Raw genomic sequence first — 20,585 nt, 5'->3', positions numbered from 1 at the left:
CAATTCTTGAGATTAGATCATGGGGGTTTTACCCTCCCTCTGAGTGGGGAAGCACCTGTGCTCCAATCAGTAGTTTGCTGACTTTACATTTGAATTCCTTTTGAGGCTTATATTTTGACGTTTTTTGGATTTATGCTGCAGCATACTTTTGCAAATTGCAGGTGATTTTCGGTGTCACCTTGAAAATGTATTTTGTTTTTAAATCATGATTTGCATTTATACAGGGGGTTCCTGGGTTATGAAAGATGTGCGAATTCTCCCCTACTTTGCTCTCAAGTGTAGTTCTGCAACATATCATATGGAAACATTGATGAATTTTTTTCACTGCTAAGCAGGTCCTCGACTCCCGGTCACTCCGCCAGGTTTGCACAAATATTTGTCACTGTTCACTTGCTGGTAACAACCTCTATCACCAACACCGTCCGACCTTCTCCTAGTCTACTCCTGGCAAAACAACCCCGATCATCAACTCTTGAGGCTGAAGATTTCACATTACAACCTCACTGTAAATTTTGTTTCCAGTTTATGGAAAATGCTGTTCACGAACAGTTCTCAGGAACCCTTGCACAATCCATGTAAGGGTTCCCCTTTCACGCTTCTGTATTTCTACAAGAATTATAGATGCTAGTTGACTTTTTTTTAATCTCATTTTTAAGTGAAACATAGAAGATAGGAGCAGGAGTAGGTCATTTGGCCCTTCGAGCCTGCTCCGCCATTCAATGAAATCATGGCTGATCTTAAAGTTCAGTACCCCGTCTCCGCCTTCTCTCCGTAACCCCTAATTCCCTTATACTAAAGAAATATATCTAATTCCCTCTTAAATATATTCAGTGAACCTGCCTCTACTGCTCTCTGTGGCAATGAATTCCACAGATTCACCACCCTCTGGGTCAAGAAATTCCTCCTCATCTCAGTTCTAAATGGTTTGCCTATTATCCTTGAGCCATGGCCCCGAGCTCTGGACTCCCCCACCATTGGAAACATCCCTTCCGCATCCATTCTGTCCAGTCCTGACAGAATTTTATAGGTCTCTATGAGATCCCCTCTCAATCTTCTAAACTCCAGCGAGTACAATCCCAATTTGCACAATCTTTCCTCCTAAGTCATTCCTGCCATTCCAGGTCTCAGCCTGGTGAATCGCCTCTGCACTCCCTCCATTGCAAGAACATCCTTCCTTAGATAAGGTGACCAAAACTGCACACAATACTCCAGGTGGGGTCTCAATGTGAAGGTATCAATTCAAGTGGAAGTAACCAATTTCTTTATTGAAGCAAGTCTGTAAATTCATCATTGCAGCTGCTTTTCATTTGCTCTTGTTCACTTCATGTTTAAAGACGTTCATTTATATTACATGCTATCTAAATCTCATACTAAGACTGTTATAAGAAAGCTATCATTGCTCATTATGGCATTCACTGTTAAGGTAACTGCATTTATGTGGTCTCAATCTTTTCAAGTACAAATTTATTATCTGTACATATACAACCAGACAAAATAGTGTTTTTTCAGGACCAAGGTGCACCCACAAGCACAATACATAGCATATAAATCACATACATAATTTTAAATAAATATAAATATTTTAGAATTATTTACTCAGTTACAGGATGAATTTGGATGTACAACATGGTAATAAGCCCTTCCAGCCCATGACCCCAAAATATACCCAATTAACCTGTAACCCTGTACATTTTGAAAGGTGGGAGGAAACTGGAGCACCCAGAGGAAACCTACACAGACACGGGAGAAATTCCAAACTCCTTGTAAATAGCACCAGATTCATGGCCAGGTCGCTGGTGCTGTAATAGCGTTGTGCTGCCCTCCATACTGTTCATCAGTCTCACAACCTGCAGCTAAAAAGCTAGTTCCTAGCCAGGCAGTCCTGATTTTGATGCTCTTGCACCACCACCCTGATCATACTGTGTTCTGGATCAAAAGGGTCCTCAATAATTTTTTGGAGCCCTGGTAAACTATCTAATTGAGGAAAAGGAGCTCCCAGTGATCTTCTGTTTTGATAATCGTCTGTATTGACCTCTGGTCTGATGCTTTGCAGCTACTGTACCACTCAAGAATACAGCCAGATAGGATTCTATCAATTATGCTATTGCCAAATGTTGTGGAATGGAGGCCAAAAGCCTTTCCTCAACTCCTGAGGAAATGTAGGCACTGCTGTGCCTTCCTGTCTTTTGAGGAGGCATAGTGAGTTTAGAATACGTCGTCCTTTATGAGAACATCGAGGAACTTTGTACTCTCCATGACGGAGCTATTGATGTGTAATGGAGAGTAGACTCCCTGAAGGCCATAATAATTAATATGTTTTTTGCACTGCCCTTTCATTTCAGGACATTTTCTCCCTTTTTCCCAGAATGCCTGCTGTGTAAAAAGCACTAAGATGGAATTGAGGTGGAGGTGGGGGGGGGGGGGTGGAATCATTTCAGTCCCATCAGAGGGACCAAGTAAAATTCCCAGACTGACTGCATTTCTGGCATTCTGGGACCAATTTGGCTCAGGATGTGGAAGTGAACTGTAATTTTCTTAGTGTATTTATGGGTAAGTATTTAAAACTTGGAAGAAAAACACCAACAAGTAGGACAACAGGAAAAATCTTTTAATAATACCGCTGGCCCGCGTGCTCCTGGTGGCCCACTAGCCCTAACCCAAATCCCACACCTAACCCTAATGTGTGAAGTAACTTGCCGCAAAAAGCAACCTCACCATATCTCTCGTTTTGACAGCAAGTCTGCCAGATTGTGAGGGCAAACTCAAAGCACCAAGATTTGACACTAGGTCTACCAGATTGTTCGCAAGCTAGTCTATGGGGCAGTCCGCCACCAACCCCCGTTAGGTAGTGGTGATTAGTAAGGGATTACTTCAGGTGGTGCCCGATGGAGATGTGGGGGGGCTGGTAGTCATGGTGGGGAGCTGGCTGATGGAGGACCTCAGTTTTCTTTAGGCTGACTTCCAGGCCAAACATTTTGGCAGTTTCCGCAAAACAGGACATCAAGCGCTGAAGAGCTGGCTCTGAATGGGCAACTAAAGCGGCATCGTCTGCAAAGAGTAGTTCACGGACAAGTTGCTCTTGTGTCTTGGTGTGAGCTTGCAGGCGCCTCAGATTGAAGAGACTGCCATCCGTGCGGTACCGGATGTAAGCAGCGTCTTCATTGTTGAGGTCTTTCATGGCTTGTTTCAGCATCATGCTGAAGAAGATTGAAAAGAAGGTTGGTGCGAGAACGCAGCCTTGCTTCATGCCATTGTTAATGGAGAAGGGTTCAGAGAGCTCATTGCTGTATCTGACCCGACCTTGTTGGTTTTCGTGCAGTTGGATAACCATGTTGAGGAACTTTGGGGGGCATCCGAGGCGCTCTAGTATTTGCCAAAGCCCTTTCCTGCTCACGGTGTCGAAGGCTTTGGTGAGGTCAACAAAGGTGATGTAGAGTCCTTTGTTTTGTTCTCTGCACTTTTCTTGGAGCTGTCTGAGGGCAAAGACCATGTCAGTAGTTCCTCTGTTTGTGCGAAAGCCGCACTGTGATTCTGGGAGAATATTCTCGGCGACACTAGGTATTATTCTATTTAGGAGAATCCTAGCGAAGATTTTGCTTGCAATGGAGAGCAGCGTGATTCCCCTGAAGTTTGAGCAGTCTGATTTCTCGCCTTTGTTTTTGTACAGGGCACAAAACTCAAAACAGTCAACCAGTTTACCTATCTCGGCTGCACTTTCATCGGATGCAAGGATCAACAACGAGATAGACAACAGGCTCGCCAAGGCAAATAGCGCCTTTGGAAGACTACACAAAAGAGTCTGGAAAAACAACCAACTGAAAAACATCACAAAGATTAGCGTATACAGAGCCGTTGTCATACCCACTCCTGTTTGGCTCTGAATCATGGATCCTCTACCGGCATCACCTACGGCTCCTAGAACCCTTCCACCAGCGTTGTCTCCCGCTCCATCCTCAACATTCATTGGAGCGACTTCATCTCCGACATCGAAGTACTCGAGATGGCAGAGGCCGACAGCATCGAATCCACGCTGCTGAAGGTCAAACTGCGCTGGGTAGGTCACATCTCCAGAATGGAGGACCATCGCCTTCCCAAGATCGTGTTATATGGCGAGCTCTCCGCAGGCCACCGAGACAGAGGTGCACCAAAGAAGAGGTACAAGGACTGCCTAAAGAAATCTCTTGGTGCCTGCCCCATTGACCACCGCCAGTGGGCTGATATCGCCTCAAACCGTGCATCTTGGCACCTCACAGTTTGGCGGGCATCAACCACCTTTGAAGAAGACCGCAGAGCCCATCTCACTGACAAAAGACAAAGGAGGAAAAACCCAACCAACCAATTTTCCCCTGCAACCGCTGCAACCGTGTCTGCCTGTCCCGCATCGGACTTGTCAGCCACAAACGAGCCTGCAGCTGACGTGGACATTACCCCTCCATAAATCTTCGTCCGCGAAGCCAAGCCAAAGAGAGAGACTTCAGGTGGTCTGTAAAGAAAAAATTTGAAATCCACTGCTATAGATCATTACTTGCAGTAGATTTTCCAACGCTCTTTTATACATTGTGCACATATGTATTATTAAATTTTGCTCTTTTTTTCAAGCTCTTTCATAAATTGTGTGTGTATTATTCTGCTATGATTTTCCTGCACTCTTATTAATTGTGTATTAATAAAAGTAACGTTTGATAGCAAACCCTTGTGTCCAGATTCATCTCTCATGGACCTGACACTTTCTCAACACAACAGTGACCAGTGCAGGGACTGGCAGCATTACTCTCATTATTATCAACCTCATTTCAATCTCGCATGCAAGACTGGAGGAATATTTTTGAGCCTTTTTTTGGGGGGGAAACAAATGGGTCTAGCACGTCATCAAATACGATATGTGATAGTTGACACTAGATGCAGATGCTTTTGAGTTACGTCCCACCCCTTTTGTTCGCCGAATGCCGGGTTTGCTGTGTAAATAGCCACATTTACCAAAGCCGTCTTATTGGAGGGCCTTCATTATGTAAGTATCGGGGGATTTCTGTGTATATTTTTAAAAAATTGTTTTGTCCACGTTAAGACACTGGCTGTTGTTCTCACGCCATTTTAAGAACCTCCCAATCTCCTCTGTAAGCTGACACATCATTGTTGCTGATAAGACCGACTGTTGTATCATCTTTGAACTTGCTGGTTCTGTTTGAGCTGAATCTGGCAGTGCAACTGTGAGTAACAGTGTAACGGGCCAAGAGCGCAATCCTGAGAAGAGCCAGTGCTCAACATAATGGGACTTGCCAACCGCATTTGCTGTCTTTCAGTCATGAAGTCTAGAACCCAGTTGCAGAGATGGGCATTGAATCACCGCGCGGTCAGTTTATCTACCAGCCTCAAAGATATGATTGTATTGAATGAACAACAGCTTGTCACATGAGGCATCATTCTCTGTGAGGGTCAGGATGGAATGGAAGGTTTTTATCCTTTGATTCATGAATGAACTTGTGCATTTACTTCACTAGATCAGGTTGGTTGGGCGCAAATGGGAAGCAACTTTTGTCTGTCATTATTTCTTGATGTTGCATACTCCAAATACTTTCTCCAGAGTCTACTGTATTTAGGAAACATACTCATTTATGAAATTTGTTCTTCGCAATTCAGGTGAATGTAATAGAACCACACTGCTTTCTGTTCTGTGGCATTACACGGCTTCTGTTAATCTAAAATGTTGTTTGCTGTGTTTACGTTGGAATAAAAAGATTTAACCTGTTAAATTTAAGTCTTCTAAGGATGGCATTCCCATCATTAGTCATTTTGCGTTCTGTGCAGTTACACCTACCCACAATTTCCTATGTTACACTTAAGCCACTTTATGTTATTACATTTCTAAATGGTGCATTCTGGAACATATTGAATTTTGCAATTCAAGCGTATGTCATCGGGATGATTGAAGGGATTTATATTTTCTTTAAGAAACCAAAATACTCTGGAACATTTTAGCTAAAAAGTAAGGCCCGTTCAGTTTCTAAGCCCTGAGTTTCCCCCATCTAATTTGGTTTTGTATTTTTTTTAAAAGGCTTTTGGTTTAGTGAACTCTGTTTATGTACATTGCAAAAGTGCTAAGCTCCCCATACAGAAAATCTCTGGGAGCCACTGCCTCCTTTAGGCATGTTTGCTGAATATGATAGAAGTAAGCATTTGTTTGTTTCTCACAGGAACTGATATTGCTGCAGGGGAGGAGGTAGCCATCAAACTGGAATGTGTGAAAACCAAACACCCGCAGTTGCACATTGAGAGCAAGATCTACAAGATGATGCAAGGAGGAGGTGTGTTTTTCTTCAGTTTGTTCTTTCCATCTATTTTAATCCATATAAAGTAAAACCTAAAAGTCTGCAGGCACTGGTTGAAGTAACACAATGTGGGAGAAATTCAGCAGGTCAAAGAGCGTGCTCTAGGAAATAAAGTCATCACCAACATAAACAGCATTTCTGGCGTGAGCCCTTAAGATAGGAGTAAAATATAAGCAGGGACCTGAATAAAATGGTGTGGTGGAGTGGCAGGGGAGGAGCTCAGGTACACAGGCAAGAGGTCATCGGTGGATAGGGGCGGGCGAGAGGTCGTCGGTGGATAGGGGCGGGCGAGAGGTCGTCGGTGGATAGGGGCGGGCGAGAGGTCGTCGGTGGATGGGGCGGGCGAGAGGTCGTCGGTGGATAGGGGCGGGCGAGAGGTCGTCGGTGGATAGGGGCGGGGAGAGGTCGTCGGTGGATAGGGGCGGGCGAGAGGTCGTCGGTGGATAGGGGCGGGCGAGAGGTCGTCGGTGGATAGGGGCGGGCGAGAGGTCGTCGGTGGATAGGGGCGGGCGAGAGGTCGTCGGTGGATAGGGGCGGGCGAGAGGTCGTCGGTGGATAGGGGCGGGCGAGAGGTCGTCGGTGGATAGGGGCGGGCGAGAGGTCGTCGGTGGATAGGGGCGGGCGAGAGGTCGTCGGTGGATAGGGGCGGGCGAGAGGTCGTCGGTGGATAGGGGCGGGCGTGAGGTCGTCGGTGGATAGGGGCGGGCGAGAGGTCGTCGGTGGATGGGGCGGGCGAGAGGTCGTCGGTGGATAGGGGCGGGCGAGAGGTCGTCGGTGGATAGGGGCGGGCGAGAGGTCGTCGGTGGATAGGGGCGGGCGAGAGGTCGTCGGTGGATAGGGGCGGGCGAGAGGTCGTCGGTGGATAGGGGCGGGCGGGCACAAAAGCAAACAGGGAGGGGAGCTGGCTCTGTGAATGGAAGGGGATTGAGAGCTGGAGGAAAGTAGACAACAGGATAGAGAAGAATGGGCAGAGGTCTAGCAGAAACCAGAGGTCAATGTTAATGCCATCCAGTTGGAGAATTTCCATCTTCATCCAACCAGTTTCCTTCTTGTCACTTTCCAACTGGATGGCATTAACATTGACTTCCCTGGTTTTTGCTCGACCATTCTCCCTCGTCGCATTGTTTCCTTTCCTCCAGCTCTCCACACCCTTCCCTCTCCATTCACAGAACCATCTCCCCCTCCCACTGTTTTGTTGTGCCCTCTCTCCCTTATCCATCTATTACCTCTTGCCTGTGCTCTTGCCCCTCCACCCCATCATTTTATTCAGCTGCCTCATTTTGCTCGTACCTTGCTGAAGGGCTCAGGCCTGAAACTTTGGTTATATAAATTTTTATTTTTCCTATATGAAGTTCACTGTTTGACCAGCTGAGTTTCTCCAGCATTGTGTTTTAGACTTCTATGATCTGGTTATGCGCTTGCATTAAAATCTGCTTATCCTCCTAAATGATTGCACAACAGGACAAAGTAGAGTTGGTAGGAAACTATTTCCAGGTGAAAAGGAATTCTATTACAGTTTCCTTTTTCCTGCTCCCAACTTGCCTCATTCAATGCATATCCAATTTGCATGGAAGTAATCATCTAAATTTGTTTAATGATTGAGAATCTGCACTCTTATTAGTGAGAATGCTTTTCCCTGGAAAGTTAGTAGACATGCTACTTGAGACCAATATATGGAGGGTTTAATTTAATGTGAACTACATGGTTTGTTGTTTGTCACGAGTTCTTGAGTAAGACTACAACATCTAGTCTCTATTGATGCAGTTTGTACAAAGATGTCCAATTAGATCAAGCTAGGCTCTAAAGTTCTTTTTTTTTAGTAGGAGGCGCTGGTGGTTCTTGATTTTCGAGGATCACTTTCCTCCTACCCTGGTTACATGAGAGCAAAAGTGTTACCTGTGTGCCATTAGCAGCAGAACTGCTTTGTTGCAATGGCTCAGTTAACTGCATGCAGGATTTTGATTTTAGCACCAGATTGTTCAAGACTTTGTGGTCCTAACTTTATCAGATAAATGGGGAACAGAAGAATACCATCTTTAAAGTTGCAAAAGGAGTTCAGTACATCAAGGACAAAGCCCTAAAGAATATTAATTTTGCTGTAACTGCCAATACATTTTTTTTACTCCCCACTCAAGCGTACATCCTTTCTGCAATGTCTGTTTCACCCAAGTGTAAACATTTGTCGGACATGTGCAAGGGCCGAGGTCCCTACAGCACTACCTTATGGATCCTCATTGGTAGTTGCATTCTCCTGCTCTTGACTTAAGCCACCTATTTCAGAGAAGGAAATAAGTCATCAATTTTTTTGGTTTCTCTAATATAAATTATTGATTCATGTTGATTCAAGATTGATTTATTGTGTAATAAAAGCAGTGCAATATTACACGGAATTTGCTTTTACTTCATAAGGCAGACAGAATGGCCATTGGCAGAAACTGCCTGAAGCGCCTCTTCCAGTCAGGAAGGGAAGCAAAGGAGAGTCTCTTCAGATTAGCCTCAAGTGGTCCCACAGCTTTTGAAGCCACACAGAGTCCAGTCCAAACCATCAGCAGCCCGAGCACCAGATCCGAACTTCCGATTGGCAAGCCTTCATTGCCCTCAGCGTCCTTTTACGTTCCCGGTTCCAATACCTGGTACCCCTCCAGCTATCTCGAGCCATTCTTCAGCTGTCCACAGCCTTGTGTGAACCCCAGTCACCTGCAGCCTGCACTGGTTCCTCGCCTTGAGTTGCCAACAGCCCGCAGCCTGTGTGTTCTTCAATTGCAGAGCCCCTTGCTGGTCTGTGGCCGTGGTCATCATCCCATGAGCTCCCTCTGCTTCTCCTTCACAAACAGAGAGTATTACTATGTTCTTTTCAAATGAAGTCTTAAGAAACTTCATGGGGAGGAAATGTGCATCTGTCGTGGCTAATCTCAGTATTAGATTGTAGTTATCTTACAGAAAATTTTGTACCAAGTACATATTTCTGATTTGTTTTGTATTTAACGAGACATAAGCCCCACCTATATTTATGTTGCTTGGTAACCTAATATTTTTGTATTATTCAATGGTTATCAATCGTGGATGAATTTCAGAATCAAGTTTGAGTGCTGAAGACTAGTGTCTTGTAATTTTTGCTATTTAATAAGACAGCCCATCTGCCTTCAATTGCGAAAAAGATGATGTGTGGCATTCCTGCTGGAAGTGGAAGATTTATGTTTCCTCTACTGGAATCGTGTTTTTACTTAAGTGAACCTTCCCAGATACTTTGCTGTGGTTGAACAGATTGTAAATAAGATAACCAAATACAATTCAAAGCAATTAATGTTTATATCTGCAAAATTTGTATCATCAGCTCCTTCTGATTTTGTTGGGCACTGCTCTTTCTCAATGAAATAAAAGCAAGTTTTTTTTAAGAAAAATCTTTTCTTTCCTTATGGCCTGATATAGTGGAGCCATTCTCGGCCTTTTTTCAGCTATGCCCTCTCCCAGATCTCTACTCAAAGGTTTACTGGCCCCTTTTCCTGTCAAGCAGTCAAGTTTTGGTACTGACTAGATTTTTTTTTTAAAAATCCAAGATTTTTGTTATGTGAGGTGAAAAGAAAACAAGGCTTCTACTTAAATATGCTGCTGCCCCAGGGGGCTGTCAGGTCCCTCTTAATAATGGGTTATCTAATAGCTTGAAAATGGAGAAACATTTTAGCCACTAATTAATTTGGAACTTAAGGTTTAGGGAAGGTCTTGGTAGTAGATGATTTTAGGATGGAGATTACAATTAAGGTAGGTGCAAATTAGTGTCCTGTAGTTTTCTCTGGAAGTAAACAGATTGGTATTCTTTCAATACCTTAACCCTTTTGTACAGTGGACAAAGCATTTACTAGTTTTTTTTTACCATAGTCCTTTACACTTTCCAGAAGTTAGCTGTCTGAATACATCCAATTTTACAAGGTCAAGAGAGCAGAAGTTGATACCACTTAGCACAAGTTGTTGAAAATCAATGAGTGTATTCCAGACAGAATTTTTCACTAAAAAATATCTGGGCCCTATCACATTGTTCTGGGATCTTGTATATTTAGTTACTGCAATTCTTGCATTATTATAATGCCTCTCCTTTGGAAAGAAAATGTTTTACTGACCTTGATACTCTTTGGAGTATGTCGAGGTGGTGAAAAGTACAGTAGTAGATAAATGCTAGGGTTTCCCCATCTTAGATTCTAAGCTGAGTCTGTTGGCTCAATTCACAGGTTGTGTTCATGAATTAATAACTAATAATTGCTGTAGAATGCAGGTAGTTCTGTTGGGTACTTGGTGACTAAGCTTTTATTCATATTCACTGACTTAATAAAATGCAGAGTTAGTAGTTTGAATGTTAAGGTCTTTCTTTTGCCTGTCTTAACTTTCGATCGCTTGATTAGCAGGAGATCAAGGAAATCTTTCATTTGGAATAATTGAGAAAATATTGTTTTTAAATATTTGTAATGTTGAGCCAGATTTCTGTTTCCAAACAAATGATAAAATTTAACCATGGAACTCCACTTCTAAGCTGGACTACTGAATCTCAATTTTAACTTTAACAAGAACGCGTTTATTGTTACTTGTGCTATCTTCATATTCATTTATCCTCAATTTCTTTCTTGTGTAGTTGGGATCCCCATCATCAAGTGGTGCGGTGCGGAAGGAGATTACAATGTGATGGTGATGGAACTGCTTGGACCAAGTCTTGAGGATCTCTTTAACTTCTGTTCTCGTAAATTCAGCCTTAAGACCGTACTCCTCCTTGCTGATCAAATGGTAGGAAGTATTCTTGTCTGTATTATTTGTGTGGATGATAGTTTGTTGATTTGCCAACAGAATGCCAAAAGCAATATTTTTCTCCTTCCCAGTTTGCATCCATTTTTCAAAATCCTGATGTATGCCTTTCTTCCCAGCAACTGTTGATCTGTATTGAGTTGAAAAGATTTGTGAAAAAGCAATGTAGTGCTTTAGGGCTTCAAGTGGTAAAAGATGGGTTTGTGATTGCTGTTTCCCATCTGTGTTCCTGGTTTCAGCTGTGGAAAAATGATCAGTGGAAACTAGGTTGCTTCTCGACCAGGAAAGGAGCAAGGATGGAAGAACCCCTCTCCAAGAACCCCATCTGGCTCTTGATTGACTGCACAGGTGTAGTTGTGTTACCACTTTTTGCATCAATGCAAATTGATTTGGGTGTTCATTGATGCAGAAGTGCCAGGATTTCTGGGGTATCCCATGTACATTAAAGACATACATTTTGAGGTCCATTGTCATGTGAAAGTTGTCTTTCAGCTATGCTCTCCAAACTACAAAATTTAGCAGTGCAGGACCTTTTATTAGTTGGTTTCAAAACTCAGAAGGCTTATACACTCAGCTCTATTTTACTCTTTTGCCTTCCACTCCACTGTGGTTGTCTGCTTCTAGAACCAACATAATCGGTGCATTATTTTCAAATTAACAAGATGGTGATTGGGGAAACATTGTTAGGTAAAGTGTAAAGCAATAAAGGAGGAAATTAACTGTGGTAAATGATGGACTGGGTGAAGGGTGTGTGTTGAGGCTTGAAAACATGGGTTTCCAGGTGAATGATTTTAGTTTTGAACAGTTCCTGTTTATATTAATAATAACATTGCATTCGGTATTTTGTAACAATAGCTATCTCTACAGCTGAATGACTGGAGTGTTGACTTATGACTGGAAACCAGAGTTAATGCAATTCCTTTTGTCCTTTCATTATCTTTTATTGGATTGGTTGATGTAGGAGGGTGTGGGGGAATTTAGTAATTACCAGTTCTATCATTCAATGAGTCTTCCTGTATTGCAAAAGCAGGATCTTGAAGGATGAATCTCTCACTTTCTTAGCTTTAGGGGGCAAGGGGGGGGTGGGGTGGGGGGAAGGAGTGTTGATTACAAGGGTTAATCATTCAATTGTACACAAGAGGGCTCTCTGACTTTTCTATTACAAATATTTTCTTCTTTATTTAGATCAGCAGAATTGAATATATTCATTCAAAGAATTTTATCCATCGTGATGTGAAGCCTGACAACTTTCTAATGGGATTGGGGAAGAAAGGCAACTTAGTCTACATTATTGACTTTGGACTAGCAAAAAAGTACCGGGATGCGCGAACACATCAACATATACCTTACCGTGAAAATAAGAATCTTACAGGAACAGCTCGATATGCGTCAATAAATACACATTTGGGAATAGGTAAGTAAACTAGTGCGCAGAATAAAACTTAAGTCTACAGACACCAGGGTTGAAGTAAAATCACTTCGACGTTGTTCAAATCACAACAATGTTGGAGAAACTTGGCAGGTCAAACAATGTACTTTATATTTAGCAAAAGTAAAGATGCGTAACCAACATTTCAGTCTTGAGCCCTTCATCAAGGTATGGATAAAATGTGGGCAGGCACCCAAACAAAATGGTGGGGGAGGAGCACAGTCCCACAGGCAAGAGGTGATGGTGGATAAGGGAGGAAGGGGACACCAGCAAACAAGGGGAGGCAGGTGGCTCTATGAGTGAAGAGGGAAGCTGGTCGAGAGCTGGAGTAAAGAAGACAGAGGGATGGGAAAGAGGCAAGCAGAAAACAAAGTTGGTGTTAATGCCATCAGATAGAGAGTGCCCAGACGGAAAATTTACAATTTACAGGTGGTCTGTGTTGTGCATTTGAAATGCTTGGATTTCTGATTATTCTTTGCATGTCATGCGCAGGATTGAGTGATTACAAGCTTAAAAATTCTTGTATATTATTTTTCTCCAATCAGCTGAATTTGAATAGTGAATTTTGCACAATTTGTGAAATAATGATGCTTTTTTTGTTGCTTAATACTGTTGTTGCACTTCTAAGCATTTTTAAAGATGTTAATGAATGACATACATCCTCTTTTCTCTCTGATGAATGATATATTCACTAAATTTTAGGATGAACTGGACTTCAAATTGCAGGTTTTGCTTTTGCATTGTGATCTTTTACCAAAAAAATCAGTTTTTAATTGGCTAATTTTTTTGGTGCAGACATAAAAGCTAGCTTGATCACTGTGCAGTAGTATTCCAAACTCTGTGGGCATTTATTTTCCAGAGCAAAGCCGACGTGATGATCTGGAATCTTTGGGCTATGTTTTGATGTACTTTAACTTGGGATCATTGCCTTGGCAAGGCCTAAAGGCAGCAACAAAGAGGCAGAAGTATGAACGTATTAGTGAAAAGAAAATGTCAACGCCCATTGAAGTTCTCTGCAAAGGTTACTCATGTAAGTGAAAACATTAAGTAAAGGCCAAAAGCATCTCCATAATAGTGTTGTGTTTAGAAAACTATAACACAAACCAACACGGTATGTTGGATAATTCTAATTTGTCATCATCGGTTCTGGCAAGTAAGCCTTAATTCATAATTACATAGTTACTGCTATGTCTTGATGGTTATGGAAGAGGCCCCAGGGTACTAATGATTTGAATCAATTTTCTCTCTGAGCTAAATTTCTATTCATGTTCAGCCAAGCTCCTGCAAAGTAATGTTTCACCAAATTCTGTTTGTGTACATCCATTATTCAGGCTCCTACAAGACAAGTATTTCATTCCATTCTTACTGCCCTTGAACTACTGCATCTTGTGGAGTTTTAGAAGAGTGAAAGGGTGCTTATTTGGGTCTTGACATTGTGATTGTGGAAAGGATCCTTTGCATAGGAGGATCTAGAACTTGGGATCAGTGTATGCAAAAACAATGGGTCATCCATTTAAGACTAAATTGATTTGTTTTCTGAGAGTTGATTATTTTGAATTCACTTCCTCAAAGGCAATGGGGCGCAGTCTTTAAAGAAATTCTACACCACGTTTAGAAATAATGCACGGCTACTGTGGTCAGACAATGAATCGGATCAGAGATGTTTTTATTGAATAGCAGCTCAGGCTTGAGCCAAGTGGCCTCACTCGTAGTTAGTGTGTGTGTTTGTCATTGATGTTGACAGATTTCTTGTAAGATCCCGCATTGTCAATTGACTTAGATGCTGGAACTGTCAGAAACTCTGTGCCATGTGTTACTTGTTCTATTTTTAATGTCTGCTCCACCACTGATGGAAGGGTTTAAGAAAACTAATATAGATCAGCACTGTTTGAAGAGGTAATTACAATATTATTCAGAACAGATCTGTGATTATGGAGGCAATCCATACTCGTCAAGCAACCGGAGTCCAATGGGAAGAGGAACTCGTGCAGATTTTTACTGTTTTAAATTGGAATTACTGCATCATGTAATGCTCTTAAAAATGTTGCCTTTTACTTTAGATAGTTACCCTTAATGCCCCTACCATATCTTGTCATACCTTTGTTGTAAGGAAAGGATACTGTCATTTCTTGAATTTTGAAGATTTTGTAAATTAAAATCGATAATATTTAAATAAGATTTCCACTAAATTAAACATGAATTGTTGCAAGGACTTAATAACACATTTTAGATAGGGTCAAATTTGTATTTCTTACTATCAAATCTATCTGATTATCTGGCATTTGTCAGGAAACATTAAACATAGTTCATTCAGAACCCCTTCCATCAGTAAGATGATGGTATGTAGCATGTACAGTTTGGAAATGTAACCAATTTACCATTCCCTTTTCTCATTTCCCCACAGCCGAGTTTGCAACATACTTGAACTTCTGCCGCTCCCTGCGTTTTGATGACAAACCAGACTACTCTTACTTGAGGCAGTTGTTTCGAAACCTCTTCCACCGACAAGGCTTCTCCTATGATTACGTCTTTGACTGGAACATGCTCAAATTTGTATGTTTAATCTGTTTTGAGCAACTTTTTTTAAAACTTCTATAAACACTAAAAGTTCAGTCCTTTGCCATTAACTCCCAGTTAATAACCTGTTTAGCAAACATCATAATCCTTCTTGATGTTGAGTCTTTTAGAATGGATTATACAGATCAGGGTGGTTCTGTAATAGCATTTCAGGCCCATGTAAGTCTGTGGATTGAAACATATTCCAAAATTTGAATGTCTGATGCTCTCCAGTGGCACTTGGCAAATTGTCAGAGGGAGTGCCACCTTACGAGAAGTAATTTCCTTATGGATTCGATGAATTCTTTTAATTTCTTGCTAACGTAAGAGCAGAGTGTTCTTGAACCTTTTTGCTAGGTGTTTTCTGGGCACTAAAGTTCATTTCTAACAAAAGTCAAAATGGTGTCATTGGAACCTAGAAGGTGATTTAACCAGCTTGTGCTGTTCCAAACTCTTAACTATTACAATTTTCTATCCTCACTCTTTTGAATTATATAATTGTCTTGTTTTAGTTTGAGATAACAGTGAGTTTTGGTAGAGTGAGATGATATTTCAGTTCCCCTGTTCATTTGTAACTTCATAATCCTGGATTTATCTTCTTGCATGTTCAACAACTTTTGGAAACTCTATCTCATGTTCCTTCTCATAAGCATTATAAACATTTATATTGAATTCTTGTTGAAAATTGTATGAGAATGAGTTTATCTACTTTAAGAAACTTCGGTGCTTTTACTTCCACCATTTCACTTTCTTTTCTAAAGGCATTTTGAACTAATAGTCCACCCCAAAGCATTCAGGAAAAAAAAATCAATTCTTTCTAACTGGGGGCATTAGAGGGCATTGGATTTTAGGTGAACATTAGAGGGCATTGGATTTTAGGTGAAGGATTGTTGCATATCATGTAATTTTTTTGCCCTAGATGAAAGTTTAAGCAACAATTTTTTGTGAGTTCCTGCAATTCGAGTTGAACTTTCTGATGATTTTTAAACAACTATTGATAATACTGCTTTTCCTGTTTTGACTTTGTCCGAACCCATCTTTATTTTCTACTGAATCAAAATCTCTCATTGCCATTCATGGCAACTTCTTAAAGGTTACTTAATTTTTAAAACTTTCTCTCATTTGGAATGGTCATTGGCCAACATGGATATAATCCCTGCACAGATGCTGCCTAGCCTACTGAGCTGTTCATTTTTAATTTTTGATGTTTAGTCATTCTCTTTTCTATCTTCATTTTGATAAGATAGGAATAAGGCTGAGCAAGAAACTTCTTGGATTACTTGAGATCTGTAATTGAAAGCTGAGTTTCTTTTTATATTTGGTTTCTTCCCTCATTTCAGGGAGCCAACAGAGCAGCAGATGAAGATCGGGAACGTAGAGAGCGTGAGGAAAGAATGAGGCATAGTCGAAATCCAGCAGCTCGTGGATTACCTTCAACTGCTTCTGGAAGACTGAGAGGAAATCAGGAAGTGGCACCACAGACACCTCTTACACCCACGTCCCACACTGGTAAATCACTTATTGAATTTGGTTCAGAAGTCAATTTTAGAAGGTCTGTTTGAGTTGACTCCTGCTTTGTTATGCAGGTCGAAATCTTGAGATTTTATTTTGCAATTCCGTTTTAATTTGCATTGTTCCAAAAATGAAGTAGCCTTCCTTCCTTGGACACAACATTTCAGACAGATGCATGAATATGCAGGGAATAATGGAATATGTCTCATCAAGCAGCATAGTTTTAGTTTACTTTGGGCATTGTGTTGATGAGACATTGTGAGCTGAAGAGCCAGTTCGTAAGCTGTATGTGCTTGTACATCTCAGTGCTTGTGATGGGGTGTTCATATGAATACAAATACTTCCTTTTCAAACAGTCTCTAATTATACATATATAGTTGTGCAACGATCAATCCTGTGTAAAAGTAGATTCCACCCTCCCCCCTCTATATTTTTGGCTTTGACTGCCCACCCATCTGATCTCCCGATGCCCCGACTGCAGACCATCGCCTAGGCCGCCTGCTGAAAATCCCGACGCCCTGACCACGTTTCCTTGCCTCGGCCACCCGCCCTCTAAGAGTTCCTGATGCCCGAACCACGATTTTACTACTCAGTTCCAGTCATCCAAACTCCAGATGCCTTGAATGGAGCAGGTACATACCATGGTCAAAAGTATGACCTGTGTAAAAGTCAAACTTCTCCCCCCCTGCCAAATTTGACCCAAAAAATTAGTCTAAAACCTCAACTATTACATGAGTATATATGGTAAAGTAATATCAAAATACCTCTTCCTTTAATATTACAGATGTTCAACTGTAAATACTTCTATTTACCAATCTTGATACATTCGCTGGATAAAATGAACACAGGATTTTTTCCCCCTGTCATGCCTATTGTGAGGGAGAGCTTGATTCATGTTTTTCAATTTATTCAGCTAACACATCTCCACGTCCTGTCTCTGGCATGGAGCGCGAGCGGAAAGTGAGCATGCGGTTACATCGTGGGGCTGCTGTTAATGTTTCCTCAACAGACTTGACTGGACGTCAGGACACATCGCGAATGTCAACATCACAGGTATGTTATGCGTGATTCATTTCTTTGTTCCATTATAGAGATTTTTTTTAATGTTGGCTCTAGATGCTTTGACAAAATTAATGCAGAAAGAATTGGAAATAAAAGAGAGCTAATAATATGATCAAGGATGTATTAAGATTTTAGTAAATGCTAACCTGTGTCTGTTAAAGAAATAAACTTGCTGGTCTTGGTTTTATTTTCAAAGTGGTCCAGTAAATCACTTAATTATGCTGGGCAAGCAAGATGGACAATAAATGCTACAGTGATTTAAAGAAAATTTGATGGAGACCTTGATGATTTTTCTTTCAGCTTATTATGGTGGGATTCTTGTGTTAGAGCAGTGGTTCTCAATTTTTTTTCCCACTCACATACCACTTTGTTATCTTTGGCTTGGCTTCGCGGACAAAGATTTATGGAGGGGGTAATGTCCACGTCAGCTGCAGGCTCGTTTGTGGCTGACAAGTCCGATGCGGGACAGGCAGACACGGTTGCAGCGGTTGCAGGGGGAAATTGGTGGGTTGGGGTTGGGTGTTGGGTTTTTCCTCCTTTGTCTTTTGTCAGTGAGGTGAGCTCTTCAGTCTTCTTCACTTTAAGTAATCCCTTACTAACCACATAGGATACCATAGGTGCTCTGGTTAGTAGGGGATTACTTAAGGTGCTATGTGAGTGGGGGAAAAAGGTTGAGAATCACTGTTAGAATGTACAGATGACACCCACAGTACAGGGTGGCAGGAGGTTGCGTTCACAGAAAACGCTTCGTATGACTTTTTCAATCATGCAAAGTGCCATCATCTGCGCATGCATTTAAAAAATGAGTTGAAAAAATAGTTTCTTTAACACATTTCGTAAGAGCAAATTTTCCTTCCATGTTTGTTTTGGTTGTGGTGAATTTCCATATGACATACTGCCTAACTATTGGATTGTCTGTAATTTCAGTGTTACGTTTGGTTGCTGTTAACATAGGAAGTAGGAACAGGAGTAGGCCAAAAATGGCCCATCGAGCCTGCTCTGCCATTCAATACGATCATGGCTGATCTAATTTATGACCTAACTCCACCTACCTGCCTTCTCCCCATATCCCCTAATTCCTCTATCATGTAAAAATTGATCTAACCGAATTTTAAATATGTTTAATGAGGCAGCCTCAACCACTTTTCTGGTTAGAGAATTCCAAACATTCACTACTCTCTGCGAAAAACTATTTTTCCTCATCTCTGTCCTAAATCTACTCCCCGAATCTTGAGACTGTGTCCTCTTGTTTTAGTTTCCCCGGCCAGCTCAAAAAAACCTTCCTACATCTATCCTATCCATACCCTTCATAATCCTATATGTTTCTATAAGATCTCCTCTCATTCTTCTGAACTCGAGCGAATACAATCCTAGACGATTTAATCTTTCATCATAAGTCAACCCCTTCATCCCAGGGATCAACCTAGTGAACCTCCTCTGGACCATCTCCAAAGCCAGTATATCTTTCCTCAAATATGGAGACCAGAACTGGACACAGTACTCCAGGTGCAGTCTCACCAGTACCTTATACAGTTGCAACATCTAGCGATGAAGGCCAACATTCCATTTGCCTTCTTAATAACCTGCTGCACCTGCAACCTAACTTTTTGCAATTCATGCACAAGCCCTCCCAAGTCCCTCTGCACAACAGCATGCTGTAGTTTTTCACCCTTTAAATAATGTTCAGCTCTTTTATTTTTCTTGCCAAAGTGGATAACCTCACACTTACTAACATTGTATTCCATCTGCCAGACCTTTGCCCACTCATCCAGCTTAACTATACCCCTCTGCAGACTCTCCGCATCCTCATTACAATTTGCTCTTCCACTCAATTTGGTGTCATCCGCAAACTTGGCTACACCACATTTTGTCCCCTCCTCCAAGTCATCAATGTAAATGATGAACAGTCGTGGGCCTAACATCGACCCCTGCGGCACCCCACTTACCACTCTCTGCCAACCTGAAAAACTCCCATTTATCCCGACTCTCTGCCTCCTGTCAGACAACCAATTTTCAATCCAGGCCAATAGACTTCCCCGGACTCCGCTTTCCTGTAACTGACTGAGAAGTCTCTTGTGCGGCACCCTATTAAACGCTTTCTGGAAATCCAAATAGATAACATCAACCTGTTCCCCTCTATCCACCCCACCCATTATATCCTCAAAGAATCCTAACAAGTTTGTCAAACAAGATCTTCCCTTTCTAAAACCGTGCTGCGTCTGCCTGATTGAACCCTTACGTTCCTTCATGGACCAAAGTAGTAGCAGAAAAGCACAGTTAAGTTTAGCCAACTATCCCTGTACAAATTTTGTTATAGTAAGATTAGCATTTAAACCAGTACAATAACAGGCCATTTCAGTCCACAAGTCCATGCTGGCCCCAGTACATACTTGTGGGCAGAAATGGCCTGTTACCATGCAGTATGTCTAAATTTAAAAGTTGGCCACCCCTGATTTAAACCAATTTTAACAAGTCAATCACAATAAAGGAACCTCGCCTGACATTTTCAGTCCCAGTTTTTAAAAACCTACTTTGGTTCTCTGATCCTCTTTGGTGGTCCATCTATTATTAGAGGTGCAAGTGCAGGGAGAGAAAGGGTGCTTTTAATTGGTCTCATTTTGAATGTTCTGATATCAGAAATTGTGAGGGTGTCACCTGAATGGGATGATGCCTCGATGATAGAGTGTTAAATATTTTTTTTTTTTTTTTTTTTTTAATTTTTTTATTTTTCACACCATAAATCACATTAGCCATGATATACACTATTTCTTTTCACACATATACAGTGACTTTTTCTCCCCCCCCCCCTTTCCTCCCAAACCACCCCCCCCTCTCATCCATTTTAGGTATACAATCTAGGTTGCATTAATCCAGTCAGACAATGTTGTCATTCAACAAAATTACACCAGAAA

General features: G+C 41.6%; 1 protein-coding gene across 4 annotated transcripts in view; it reads left to right on the top strand.

Annotated features, from left to right (window-relative positions):
- The window catches only part of LOC138759578 (casein kinase I), a 44,935-nt gene that overhangs the window by 11,048 nt on the left and 13,302 nt on the right, over positions 1-20,585 (top strand). For all 4 annotated transcript variants that reach the window (XM_069930232.1, XM_069930231.1, XM_069930230.1 and 1 more), the window contains 7 exons: positions 6,192-6,302; positions 10,948-11,096; positions 12,300-12,528; positions 13,403-13,573; positions 14,948-15,096; positions 16,440-16,608; positions 17,525-17,664. In XM_069930232.1, the coding sequence (XP_069786333.1) occupies positions 6,192-6,302; positions 10,948-11,096; positions 12,300-12,528; positions 13,403-13,573; positions 14,948-15,096; positions 16,440-16,608; positions 17,525-17,664 (1,118 nt within the window). The remainder of the gene's footprint in view (positions 1-6,191; positions 6,303-10,947; positions 11,097-12,299; positions 12,529-13,402; positions 13,574-14,947; positions 15,097-16,439; positions 16,609-17,524; positions 17,665-20,585) is intronic.

Source organism: Narcine bancroftii, chromosome 3, assembly GCF_036971445.1.
Source record: "Narcine bancroftii isolate sNarBan1 chromosome 3, sNarBan1.hap1, whole genome shotgun sequence".
NCBI lineage: Eukaryota > Metazoa > Chordata > Chondrichthyes > Torpediniformes > Narcinidae > Narcine > Narcine bancroftii.
Note: the sequence above shows the minus strand (reverse complement) of the source record. Positions and strands in the feature narration are given on the sequence as shown.